Raw genomic sequence first — 12,519 nt, forward strand, 5'->3', positions numbered from 1 at the left:
CGCGGAACAATTGTCTGCCGTTGCTCTGACGGAGGGAGGGGCGACTGACGACATGGCTTACAGGGTTGGCTTCAGGGAGCTAAAATCAACAAAGGGGGTGGCTTTACATCAAGGAGTATTTCAGGCAGGACTTCACGGAGGGTTCCAATAAGAAATGGTGCACCTAAGTTATTGCTCTTATTGGAACAAGGAGGTTAGTCTGGCCTCTGATTGATACATGGCTAGATTTACCTCGCTGCACCTTTCCTGTGAGTGACTGCAGTGTGACCTAGAGGAATGAGTCCCCTAGACAGGGGAGGAGGCAAATGAGTACAAAACAAATCTGGTCTATTTCTTGTTTTGATCCACTCCATCTATCTTTTACATCTTTGGCTGGCAGCAGACGGTGCAGAAGGACTGCATGCCATCCACATCTCATGGCTGCTCGGCAGAAAATGGTGCAATAGGACTGCTAGCAATCCGTATCGCCTGCCTGCTCACCATACGACGGTTCAATAGGACTGACTGCAGGACTAAAGAGAATGACCTGGTCAAGTCACTCCAAATTTAGTCCCTGTGCCCATGTCTGCCCAGGCGCTCGTGGCCGACGTGGCCAGGAGCACCTCGGACATGACGATGACGGCTACCAGTCGTACTGTACCGTCTGCTGCCAGCAGGCAATGGGTTGTTGCTGCTGTGTAGCAATGCAGTACCACGTCTGCCAGCACCCAGGAGACATACGGTGACTGTTACCTGAGCGGGCTCCATGCTTGCCGTGGTATGGCGTCTGTACAGGTAACTCAGGAAAAAAGGTGCGAAACGATTGTCTGCCCTTGCTTTCACGGAGGGAGGGAGGGAACAGGGGCCTGACGATATGTACCCTGAATGTTTTAGCCCCATCAATTTACCCGCGACAATGTTTTAGCCCCATCAGACATTGGGATCTCAACCCAGAATTCCAATGGGCAGAGGAGACTGCGGGAACTGTGGGATAGCTACCCACAGTGCAACACTCCGGAAGTCGACTCTAGCCTCGGTACTGTGGAAGCGCTCCGCCGAGTTAATGCACTTAGAGCATTTTCTGTGGGGACACACACACTCGAATATATAAAACCGATTTCTAAAAAACCGACTTCTATAAATTCGACCTTATTCCATAGTGTAGACATACCCTAAGTCCATCAATGGCTATTGCCCAGGATGGGCAGGGAAGGTGTCCCTAGCCTCTGTTCACCGGAAGCTGGGAATGGGCGACAGGGGATGGATCAGTTGATGATTGCCTGTTCTGTTTATTCCCTCTGGGGCACCTGGCACTGGCCACTGTCGGAAGACAGGAGACTGGGCTAGATGGACCTTTGGTCTGACCCAGTCTGGCCGTTCTTATGATCTTATGACAGGTCAGAGGGGGTGAGGCTAAATTGTGGAAGCTTTGTAAGTAATAACAAGAAGTTTGTGTTGGAAGAGGGGGAGCCTCTTGGAAGAGGGGGGACAGGGTGTGGTGACCTGTTTACAGGACTTGTTGCTGCAAGAAGCTTCCATACTGTCCGGCCTGAGAAGGGGAAACCGACTTTAGGAGTGGCAAAGAAGCTGTGGATAGTTTAACCTCAAGACTTCTGCATGGCAGGGGTGTTTAAAAACAAGGATCGACCATGACAACTAGGTAAAAATACCCTCCTCTTCCTCCCCTCCCCCAGCCCCTTCTCAGGGCTCCTCCATGCTCACAGGGCTTGTTTACTGGTGCGGCTGCATCCCTGTAGTGCTTAGCGAAGATTTCACCTCTGCTGACGGGAGAGCTTCGTCCACGGGCGGGGGCAGCTGTGCCCAGTGGGGGAAGCCCCCCCAAGGGCAGAGCGCTGTCTACACCAGGGCCCTGGCCCATCACCTCCCGCTTCATAGAATCTCAGGGTTGGAAGGAACCTCAGGAGGTCAGCTAGTCCAACCCCCTGCTCAAAGCTGGGCCAGTCCCCAATTCTTGCCCCAGATCCCTAAATGCCCCCCTCAAGGATTGAACTCACAACCCTGGGTTTAGGAGGCCAATGCTCAAACCACTGAGCTAGCCCTGCCCTTGGCTCCTGCCCCAGGGAGCCGGAGGCCCCTTGTGCGCGGGTCGGGTCGGCGTCGAGCCCAGCACCCGCTGCTGCAGCCTCTGGCCTCCGCGGGGGCCCGACGCCTGCAAGTGTTCCTGGCGCCTGCCCCTTTAAGGGCTGGTCCCGCCCCTCATCGCCGTGACGCACCGGATGCTCCCGCTCAGGGCTTTCATCCCTGCGAGGCCGCCGGCGCTTATGGTTGCCCTAGTAGGTGCCTGTCGGGAGAGCCCAGCAGTAGGGGGTCGGAGCTGCTGCTGCCTCGGCCTCGCCGCTCTGTATCGCTGAGGCTCGGGGAGGGGGGGCGGCTGGGCGTGGGAGCCGGCGGCCGGGACCGCTGGGGAAAGGCCCGCTCCAGTCAGGCGCTGGGAGGCGCCTGGGAATGCGCCGCTGGGGAGAGAGGCCCCCGTTGGCCCGGAAGGGGCCGCGCGGCGGAGAGCAGCGGCGCGCTGATGGGGTCCGGGTCGCGGAGCCCCGCGGGGCGCTCGCGGCACCGGAGCCGCAGGGAGGCGGGCGGGTCCCGGGAGAGGAGGCGCCGCCGCCGGTCCCGCTCCGGCTCCAGCGGCGCCAGCAGCGATGGAGGCGGCCGGGCTCGGGGTCGCGAGACGCGGCGGCGCAGGAAGCCGGGCTCGGGGTGAGGCGCCGCCCCGGACGCGGTGCGGGGTCGGGACAGCCCCAGCCCGGGGGTCTCTGGCCTGGGGCGCGTCGCTTCACGCCCAGCTCCCGGGTCCGGGCCCCGCTCCAAAGCGCCAGCGCCTCCCCCGTGCCGGGACAGTCCGAGCCGGCCCGAGAGCGAAGCGGCGTCAAGCCCCTTTGTGCCCAGCCTCGGGTGGAAGGGCTCTGAGAAATCACAGCCCCAGCCCGCAGCCTTCTCCTGGGTCACCCCTGGAGGCCTGAGTCTCGTACGTGCGTTGTCGGGCTGGCTGTGGCTTCATCCCCAGTGCAAGCTGCGAGCTGGCAGCAGGAGAGGCGGCCTGACTGCGAGGCACCAGCCCAGGGCCGAAAGTCACGAGAGCCGGGTTCTTTCCCTGGCTCTGCCATTAACTCGCTGCGTGGCTCTAGGGAGCCCGCTTTACCTCTGTACTTTCTCTGCCGGTGAAACGTGGCGAGCGCTTACCCATCTCAGGGCTGTTGTGAGGATGAGTGAATGAACGAACGTTTGCACGGCTAGATGGGCAGGGTGCTATGTCAGCCCTGTGCTGCTGTGCAGTCTTTCTCTGAGGTGGTAGCTGTCACTAGAGTGTCGTTGTTTTTTTTCTAGCTCTGACTCTGATGAGAGGCAGAGATGGGGAAAGAAGAAAAGCAAAAGCAGGGACCGGCACCGCAAAAGCCAGAAGAAACGCCGCTCTCGGTCACGGGATCACTTCTCTAGCTCAGACTCTGAGGCAGAGAGAGAGAAAAAAAGAGGCCGCAGCAGAGAGAGGAGAAGAAAGCGATCCCATTCCAGGTCTTCTGTGTCCTCCGTCACATCTCCCTCTCCTTCACGTTCCCACAGCTCCAGGGAGGAGCTGGGGCAACAGCTGAGCCTTCAGGAGCGACTCAGGCTGAAAGAGGAGAAGAAGAAGCAGGCTGAGATGATGAAGGCGTTGGAAACACCAGAGGAGAAGAGGGCTAGGCGGCTGGCGAAGAAGGAAGCCAAGGAGAGGAAAAAGCGTGAGAAGATGGGCTGGGGGGAGGAATACATGGGCTACACCAACACTGATAACCCCTTCGGGGACAACAATCTGCTAGGCACCTTCATCTGGAGCAAGGTGAGGCCTCTCTCTACCTCAGCTGGCAGTGAGGTGGGGGGATAAATGAGGTCTTCCCTCCCCCAAGCATCCCAATTCTTGAGATAATCAGGGCCGTGCAGCTCCCCATGGTAGAGCTTCCCCCATGGACCCTCAGTCTGTTCAGCATTGCACGTACTGGCTGAGCTGCTGCGGAGAGGGCCAAGGGGTGATGGTGCAGGGTCAGGGATGATGAGGCGCAGGGAGGTACGCGTTTGCCTGGAGTGAGTTGGGGGAGGAATTGGAAAATGCTAGGAACAGCAAAGCAAAAGTGAGGGTGAAACCTGCACTGAGGACATGCTGGAGAGGCACCCACTTGTTTTGAGCAATTCTCTTAAAGATCCAGTGCAGTTTTATTCAGCCTGCCACTGAAAACCTATGCATTACATAGAACTTAATTTAAATGGGATGGTGGGTTCTTGTGTATCCACATTGAGGCTGCCCCAGCTAAATTCCTGGGGGCCACTGGCTGAGTTTTAGTTTCACAGCATCATCTGCAGTGAGGTGGAGTGTGTGGATGGTATGTACTTAGCACCCTGCAGAGGGCTTGTGTTGGGGACTTCCTGCCACTTCACAAATGGCAACTGAGAGGCCTGTTGGGGGCCTAATTCCTCTTGGTGTGTGATTGATTATAGGCCCTGGAGAAGAAAGGGATCGGTCACCTGGAGGAGAAAGAACTGAAGGAAAGAAACAAACGAATCCAGGAAGACAACCGCCTGGAGCTGCAGAAGGTGAGCGCCAATAGACCTTCTCTGCCTGTGATCTGCAGCGGAGCTTAATGCGGGCGAGGGCACTGACCCCAATATAAGTCACTTGGTTACTGGTGGCTGTCTTATTCCCCCCTGCCTCCACCAAGTCTAACACTCCCATCTTTGGCATGTGTGGTGACAGGGATGTGGTGGTCCAAGCAGGTTCTTGTCTCCGCACAGAGATGGTGTCCTATTCTCAATACTGAATCCTCAGAATGAGCTGGTCCGTGGTCTCTTTAATGACACGCTATTAAACCAATAGAGATCTCAGTGCCCCCCAGCCAGCAGGGCCAGTCGTGGGGAATGGGGCAGTTTTGCACTGGGTTGGATTTGAAGATAGCATCCATTAGTTCACATGCTGGGACCGGCTGAGCCTTTGGGGAATGGATGGTGCCCCAGGCTCTGCACTGCAACAGTTTTCCCTCTCTCTGAGACAGGTGAAGCAGCTGCGCTTGGAACGGGAGCGAGAAAAGGCAATGCGCGAGCAGGAGCTGGAGATGCTGCAGCGGGAGAAGGAGGCGGAGCACTTCAAAACCTGGGAGGAGCAAGAGGACAACTTCCACCTCCACCAGGCTAAGCTGCGGTAGGTGGGCACCAGCGACTTGTCTCAGGCCTGTGTGCTGGGGGCAGGCACGGTCTGAGACCTGGTAGCCAGAGCTCAGCGTGTTCTCTTGTTACCTGCAGATCAAAAATCCGGATCCGGGATGGCCGTGCCAAACCCATCGACTTGCTGGCCAAGTACATCAGTGCAGAGGATGATGACCTGGCGGTGGAAATGCATGAGCCATACACATTCCTGAATGGCCTGACGGTCTCCGACATGGAGGATCTGCTGGAGGATATCCAGGTACCTCTCCCCAGTACTGCTGCTTCCAGGCCTCCATTCTCTAGCTGGGGAGATTAGGTGCTGTCCGACCTTCCTTCCTGTCCTTTGCACGCTGTCCCTGTGCCCCACCTCTGGTGCTCATCAGCCCTGCCTCCAGTGCTCACTGGAATAGCAACACCTGCAGCTGCAAATGGCCTGATTCAAATAGCAGCACCAGGCCAGGCTTCGCCTCTGACTTCATATGGCTCTTTGTTTCAGGTTTATATGGAACTGGAGCAGGGCAAGAATGTGGATTTCTGGAGGGACATGACCATTATCACTGAGGACGAGATAGCCAAACTCCGTAAACTAGAGGCTTCTGGAAAAGGCCCAGGTAAGGGGGAGGAGAATGCTGGCTGTTGGCACCTGCATTGCTTATGCACAGCAGTGCGGGTGAGAGAGGGGAACATGGCCTAGTAGTTAGAGTAGAGGCCTGTGCTTTTGCTCTGCCCCATCTCACTCTCTGACCTTCGTCAAATTGCTTCTCCGCTCTGAGCTGTTGTCACTGACGCGGTGACCTCCCTGCTGTGAGGTCTGCACTGTCTGTATAGTGCCAAGCAGGCTTGAGGGTGCTGTAAAATAATCACAGAGCTACATGAAACCGTGGTTCTGGCGTGTGGGCGATTCCCGGGCCTGGAACTCTCGGTTGCCTGGCTCTAGTAAAGAGCCCTCAGCTGTCCCTGAATGCAGGTGCAGGCTGAGCCTGGAGGCTGTAACCAAGCCAAGTGAATTCCCTTGCCTTTGTATAGAGAACTCAGTAACGTGTACAGTTGCTTGTCTGCCCAGTGGTGATGTCAGCTCTGGCAGGTAAAATCCTGAGTCTCATGATTGCGGCTCCCCAGCCTTGCTTCTGTGGCCTGTATCAAAGAGCTTTGCTCGCTGGCACTTGCAATTTCTGTTGCTGCTGCCAGGGAGTGCCCATGTGCAGTTATTGCTCTTCCTGTTTGAGCTAAGTGGAACTGAGGCCCCATGGCTCCGTCCTGCCTGCGAAGAGATGGGGCCCGGAGGTCGCTGCAGAACCACTGGCACAGTGAGCGACAGCTTCCCACGCTCAGAGCACGATCCTGTCACCTGAACCCAAGCTTGTGCCAAAGCTCCTGGGTTAGGAACTCTCTGCCAAGAGCCTGGTAAAAGACTGGGTGTGGCATGTGCATCGTAGCCCAGGCCCCCATCCTGAATGGTGCTTGGTACTCAATGCACATCAAAGGGAGGGAGGTTTAGGTTGGATATTAGGAGAAACTTTAGCTAGGAGGGTGGTGAAGCACTGGGATGGGTTACCCAGGGAGGTGGTGGAATCTCCTTCCTTTGAAGTTTTTACGGTCAGGCTTGACAAAGCCCTGGCTGGGATGATTTAGTTGGGGTAGGTCCTGCTTTGAGCAGGGGGTTGGACTAGATGACCTCGTGAGGTCCCTTCCAACTCTAATATTCTCTGAATCGAGGGCAATCTGTGCTAGGCGGGTTTGGGCCCTGCCAAATGACCCTGTTCAAATGGCCTTCAGTCTGTAACTGGTGGGCTCTGGCTGGACGGAAAGTGCTGGGATTAGCCAAGCAATACCTAACATCTGGGCAGGGAGAATCCAGCAGGGGTTCGGTGGGGTTCGTGCACCAGGCAGTGAGGTGCACTGATGGAGTGTCCGATTTTGGAGGGTGGCCCAGTGCAGGCCTAGACTCTGCATTGTGGCTCAGTAACTGGTGGGTCATTCTCCCCCTTAGCGCCCATTGAGACTAACTCGTGTTAACCCTCATTTGTCTTGCGACAGGAGAGCGCCGAGAAGGAGTCAATGCCTCCGTTAGCTTGGACGTGCAGTCAGTGTTCAAGGGGAAGACATACAACCAGCTGCAAGTGATCTTCCAAGGGATCGAGGGCAAGATCCGAGCCGGGGGGCCCAACCTGGACATCGGTTACTGGGAGAGTTTGCTGCAGCAGCTTAAAGCGTATATGGCCCGGGCCAGGTGAGCAGGAGGGGGAACATATCCCGTCAGGGCTGCACCCTCAAGGTGGGGTATCAACACCTGCCTGCAGTGGGTGGTATTGGGGAATTGTGGCACAGATCACGGGAGTGGGAGGTGTGCCAAGATGCCAAGTCGGACGTGGGCATTTTAGTCCCCTCCCAGCTGGTTATGGGTTGCTTCCCTTCTGGGGTTGAGGGGAAGGAGAGTGCCTAACGTCTCCTTTAGCCTCGGTGACTGGTTCAGATGCTGCACAGGACAAAGGCTAATATGGAGTCCGCTCTTCATTCGTCGCCCCCCACAATGACTGGGGCTCAAGCTGCCTGATCACGAACCATCAGATTGCAGGAGTCAGCTGCGTGCCCTGTCTGTGTAGGTCTCGCTGGGAGCATTGCTGAAACCTTCGGGGCAGGACTCTGGGCGCTGAGCCCATGTTTCGCACCTTGTTCTGGTGTTGTGTGAGTGAAACATAGTGAGTTTCTGCTGGATGCCCAGGGGGTCCCAGCCCGGAGGGCTCAGGGGAAGGCTGTGCTGGGGGCCTCACCCTTTTGCTCTCGTCACTTCTTTGCAGGCTTCGGGAGCGGCACCAGGACGTGCTGCGCCAGAAGCTGTACAAGCTGAAGCAGGAGCAGGGAGTGGAGAGTGAGCCTCTTTTCCCCATCCTGAAGAAGGAGCCGTCTTCTCCCAGCAACAGGTACACAGGGTGGGCAGGTTTCAGAGTAACAGCCGTGTTAGTCTGTATTCGCAAAAAGAAAAGGAGTACTTGTGGCACCTTAGAGACTAACCAATTTATTTGAGCATGAGCTTTCGTGAGCTACAGCTCACTTCATCGGATGCATACCGTGGAAACTGCAGAAGACATGCACAGGACAGTGGGGTGGGAGGAAGTATTGTTTCATGGTCTCTGTGTGTATATAATGTCTTCTGCAGTTTCCACGGTATGCATCCGACAGGGTGGGCAATTTCCTTCTGATGCCAGAAGCTAAGCAGGGTTATTTAGCTCCGACCCCTGAGAGTACTCCCTCTGCTGAGCATCCCCCAAGGCCTAGTGATGGCTGAACAGCACAGCCTAGCAGGTAGAGCACGGGAATCTGGGGTTCAGTTCCAGGTTTTGCTGCTGCCTCGCTGTGACTTCGCTGAAGTCACTTCCCCTTGCTGTCCTCGGCTTCCCCATCTGCACAGCAGTGCTAACCAAGTGAAGCCTCCTTCATAAAGTGCCTTGAGATCTGTGGATGAAGGGCAAAGGGTTGCTGGCGTGTCCCATGGACAAGGTTTGCAATGAGGTTTTTAGTAACAGTTGGATTCCCAAACCTCTCTAAAATCAACCTGTGAAGTTGGGTTGACTATTGAGCTGCCGTGTCGGGCTGGGGGGAGTTGATTGGACTGAGAAGTTCCCAAGAGCCAGCTCCCAAGCAGTGGGAAGGTCGGCTGGCTTCGAGCATTGTTGTGCACACAGATAGGAAGCGTAGGTATGGGCAGGTTTCATGTGACCCCCTCCATCTCTGGGCTTACCTCTCCTCGTTTCCACCTACTCCTCTTCAATCACAGAGGCTAACGGCACCTGAGGGGGTTCCCTCCAGTCGAGTTCCTGCCATTTTAGGCAAATATTCCCCCCCCCCATTGACCCCCAGACGATGGATCCATCAAGGTGCCACCATCCTTCCAGAGGCCAGCATCAGTGCCTTGTCACGAGCACTGCAGGGTGGATTCTTCCCTTCTGGGGCATGGATCATCCACCCTCCCTCAGCAGCCTTGCACCAGCCCTGGACAACAGAATGAGTGTAGTGTTTTGGGGGTGTCACATCAACAGCCCATCCCCATGCCCCCGCCTGCCAGAAGTCCTCTCTCCTGGGAGGAAGGGCAGGGTGGGGTTGCCCTGGAGCAGGAGTAGCCCATGGAACGTTCATGTTTGTGAGGCAGCTTCACTGTGTTTGGCCTCTGTAGGCTGCAAAAGCTGGACGGTGCCAGGACGGCACAGGTAGGACGAGTGTCTGCAGAAGAGGCATGGTGGATTCACCCTGCAGAAGGCAGTGCCCTGTGGGAGCACAGACACCCGCAGGCGTTAGAGCTGTCCTCACTGTCCTTCCACGCTGCCTGAGCCTGCCCTGTGTGACCTGTCCGTCCAGGTTCTCACCCGGCCCCCAGCGCCGTAACCTCTCTCCCCTCTGCCTTGCAGGCCGGACCCAGAGGAGAGCGCTCCAGCGCACCCTGGCCCCTCCACAGCGGGAGCCTCCTCGGAGGGGGGTGGAGAGGCAGAGGCCAAGGGCGAGGGGGAAGGGGAAGCAGTGCTGATGGAGGAGGACCTGATTCAGCAGAGCCTGGATGACTACGATGCCGGGAGGTACAGCCCCAGGCTGCTGAACTCCCACGAGCTGCCCTGCGACGCCCATGTGCTAGAGGCTGAGGAGGATCTCCAGCGGCTGCTGCTCTTGAGACAACAGCTCCAGGCCACAGGTACAGCTGCTGGATGGCGTGGGTGCCCCATGGCCTGGGTGTGCTCATCTTCTCAGGGTCTCTGTGTCACTGAGAGGTGCTGGCTGGCAAGTTCATTAAGGCACTGCCTATGTCCAGATTTCAGGGCCTTCCCCACTGGGCGCAAGGCCTGGGTCTCTAAGATAACAGCAGTTCGCATGGGGGCTGCAGAACAGCTCCTTGGGGAAGGCCTAGCAGCCTCCTTGCTGGGGACAGACTCGGCAAAGCCCTGGGGAGTCTGTGCCTGCCTCAGGGTGTGTGGGATGAGGGGCTGGAGGAGCTTGAGCAGACCTGGGACCCACTAACCTGGGGTTTGGGTATCAAGCAGCCAGCCCATTCCCTTGGAGCCCAAGCCGGAGCCCTCTGCTCTCCCCTGTTCTCAGCAGCCTCCAGCGTGGCCACTTGCATTGTAACCAATTGAAGGGGCTCCTCCCTTCCCTCCTTAGTATGCCACAGACCGGCCCCCAGCGCAAGCCTCGGGCTGCTGGGGGTGGAGCCGTCAGGCCTCAAGTCCCCCTTCCCAGATTGGGTCCTGTTGGGGTAGATCCAGTGGTGTTGCCTCATCCTGGGCTGCCCTGGGAGGGTGCCAGGCCTGCGCCCCCGGAGTAGCCGTGCTGCAGGCCCTGCCCCCCAGGCTTCCCTCTAACCAACCTCCTGCCCCTTCTCCACAGGAGATGCTAGCGAGAGCGCCGAGGACATTTTCTTCCGCAGGGCCAAGGAGGGCATGGGAGCCGACGAGGCCCAGTTCAGTGTGGAGATGCCCCTGACGGGCAAGGCCTACCTATGGGCCGACAAGTACCGGCCCCGGAAGCCCCGCTTCTTCAACCGGGTCCACACAGGCTTTGAGTGGAACAAGTACAACCAGACACACTACGACTTCGACAACCCGCCACCCAAGATCGTGCAGGGCTACAAGTTCAACATCTTCTACCCCGACCTGATTGACAAGCGCTCCACGCCTGAGTACTTCCTGGAGGCCTGCCAGGACAACAAGGACTTCGCCATCCTGCGCTTCCATGCTGGCCCGCCCTATGAGGACATCGCCTTCAAGATTGTCAACCGCGAGTGGGAGTACTCGCACCGCCATGGCTTCCGCTGCCAGTTCGCCAATGGCATCTTCCAGCTCTGGTTCCACTTCAAGCGGTACCGTTACCGCAGGTGAGGGCGTCGGCCTTCCACCCGTTGACTCTGGGCTGCCTCCCTTTTGGGGGGTCCCTTTGCGTCATTGCCGGAGCCGTGGGCGAGCTCTTTCACCTCAAAGGGTGCAGGTTCTGCGTACGCAGCCCCTGCTCTGTACTGTGGGGGCATTCCCTGCCAGTGGGCCCTCTGGCGCACTCTGTATATTGCTTCGTGTCGGGGGGGGAGGAGGGCAGAGAGGGGGCTCTCCTCTCCTTGTGTTTTTAATGGGCTCTGGTAGGGGATCCTGGGATGGGTGTGGTGCGACTCACCCAGCAAAATAAACCTCGATTCTCTAAACCTGGCACTCCGTGAGCAAGAGCCCCGCATGGCCTCTGGGCCACAAGGGGCCAGGAGAGCCCCGAGGCAGTGCTATCCTCCTCCTGCCATCTGCAAGGCAGCTGCTGGAGGGTGGCCAGCACTCATGCTTAACTGTGTCTTCAGTTCGACCAGTCGCTCCCTGGAAAAGCCATCTGCTCCCATGGGAGCTCCCCTCCTCTCCCCTGTCCATCCTTGCTGTGGGAAGCTAGAATCCCAGGGCGCCGCCCATAGCCATCAGCCCATCCCAGATAACCACAGACGCTGAGCTGCCACCAGCCGCTCCTGAGAACCCCTCCCCCCCCACAGGTGCACTAGTGTGGAAGTGTGCGTGCACAAGCAGAGGGATATGGCATGAGGTAAAACCACTGTGCCAGACCTGCCCCCTTCCCCTCGCTGCTGGGACGATTCCCAACCTTGGGGGCCAGTGAGAGCGTAGCGGGGCTGAAGGCGTCAGTTGGTGTCTCAGGGGGAGGGGATGGTGAGCAGCCAGCACAGTGCTGCAAGCTTCCAGCGACTGCTGCTCGGCACACAGGTCCCCGCGCTCCATTCCCGGCTCAGCCCTCAGCTGGGGCCTTGCTTCTCCAGGGTCCGTTTGAGCCTCCTTGGCTCCCTATCAGTCATCTGAGCACCTGCTGCCCCAGTCTGACTGCATCAGTCCAGCCCCTTGCCATGCTCTGTGCCCCCCCCCACTGTCACCTGATTGTCCAGAGGGGTACAGAGGTGCAGAATAGAACCCAGGCATCCTGCCTCCCAGCCTTCTTTACTCAAATTGCCCCATATGCTCACCAGTGGGCTGCCTTCAATGTGGGGCTATCCCCTGCTACCCCAGCCTGCCCTGCCAGGCCACTCTGCAAGCTCCTAACTCCCCTGTTGTAGGGAGCAAGGGTCACGCACTAGCAGCCAGCACCCTGTGTGCTGACAGGCCTAGCACCGAGGAGCTGACTCTGTGTCCTCAGCTGACTGGGCCTTCCCCTGCTGATGGTTTCCAGGCCTGAGCAGCCCATGCCAGACTCCTCTCAATGGAGATGTTCCCCAGAAGTGGCCTCAACGCCCTTTCTTGTGGGGCCTTCAATGAGAGATCCTGCTTTGGGAGCTTGCCCTGGGATGCTTCCCTCCCTTCTCAGCTAGCCTAGATTCAATTCTCTGCTGGGAGC

At 57.8% G+C, this 12,519-nt stretch overlaps 1 protein-coding gene across 1 annotated transcript; it reads left to right on the forward strand.

Annotated features, from left to right (window-relative positions):
• The first annotated feature begins 2,477 nt into the window (after positions 1-2,477).
• On the forward strand, positions 2,478-11,344 carry CACTIN (cactin, spliceosome C complex subunit). Its single transcript, XM_048831142.2, has 10 exons — positions 2,478-2,697; positions 3,325-3,814; positions 4,468-4,563; positions 5,019-5,164; positions 5,266-5,428; positions 5,666-5,780; positions 7,207-7,399; positions 7,968-8,090; positions 9,573-9,850; positions 10,540-11,344. The coding sequence occupies exons 1-10, from the start codon at positions 2,516-2,518 to the stop codon at positions 11,028-11,030; spliced, it is 2,277 nt and encodes a 758-aa protein (XP_048687099.1). The 5' UTR covers positions 2,478-2,515; the 3' UTR covers positions 11,031-11,344.
• The last annotated feature ends 1,175 nt before the right edge of the window (positions 11,345-12,519 follow it).

The sequence above is a fragment of the Caretta caretta genome, chromosome 25, assembly GCF_965140235.1.
Source record: "Caretta caretta isolate rCarCar2 chromosome 25, rCarCar1.hap1, whole genome shotgun sequence".
NCBI classification, from domain to species: domain Eukaryota; kingdom Metazoa; phylum Chordata; order Testudines; family Cheloniidae; genus Caretta; species Caretta caretta.

What these genes read in the sequence shown, in the direction of transcription:
- CACTIN (XM_048831142.2), top strand. Translation starts at nt 2,516, where the DNA reads ATGGGGTCCGGGTCGCGGAGCCCCGCGGGGCGCTCGCGGCACCGGAGC. An exon ending in CGCAGGAAGCCGGGCTCGGG is followed by an intron (nt 2,698 to 3,324) that starts GTGAGGCGCCGC and finishes TTTTTTTTCTAG; the next exon opens with CTCTGACTCTGATGAGAGGC. An exon ending in ATCTGCTGGAGGATATCCAG is followed by an intron (nt 5,429 to 5,665) that starts GTACCTCTCCCC and finishes TCTTTGTTTCAG; the next exon opens with GTTTATATGGAACTGGAGCA.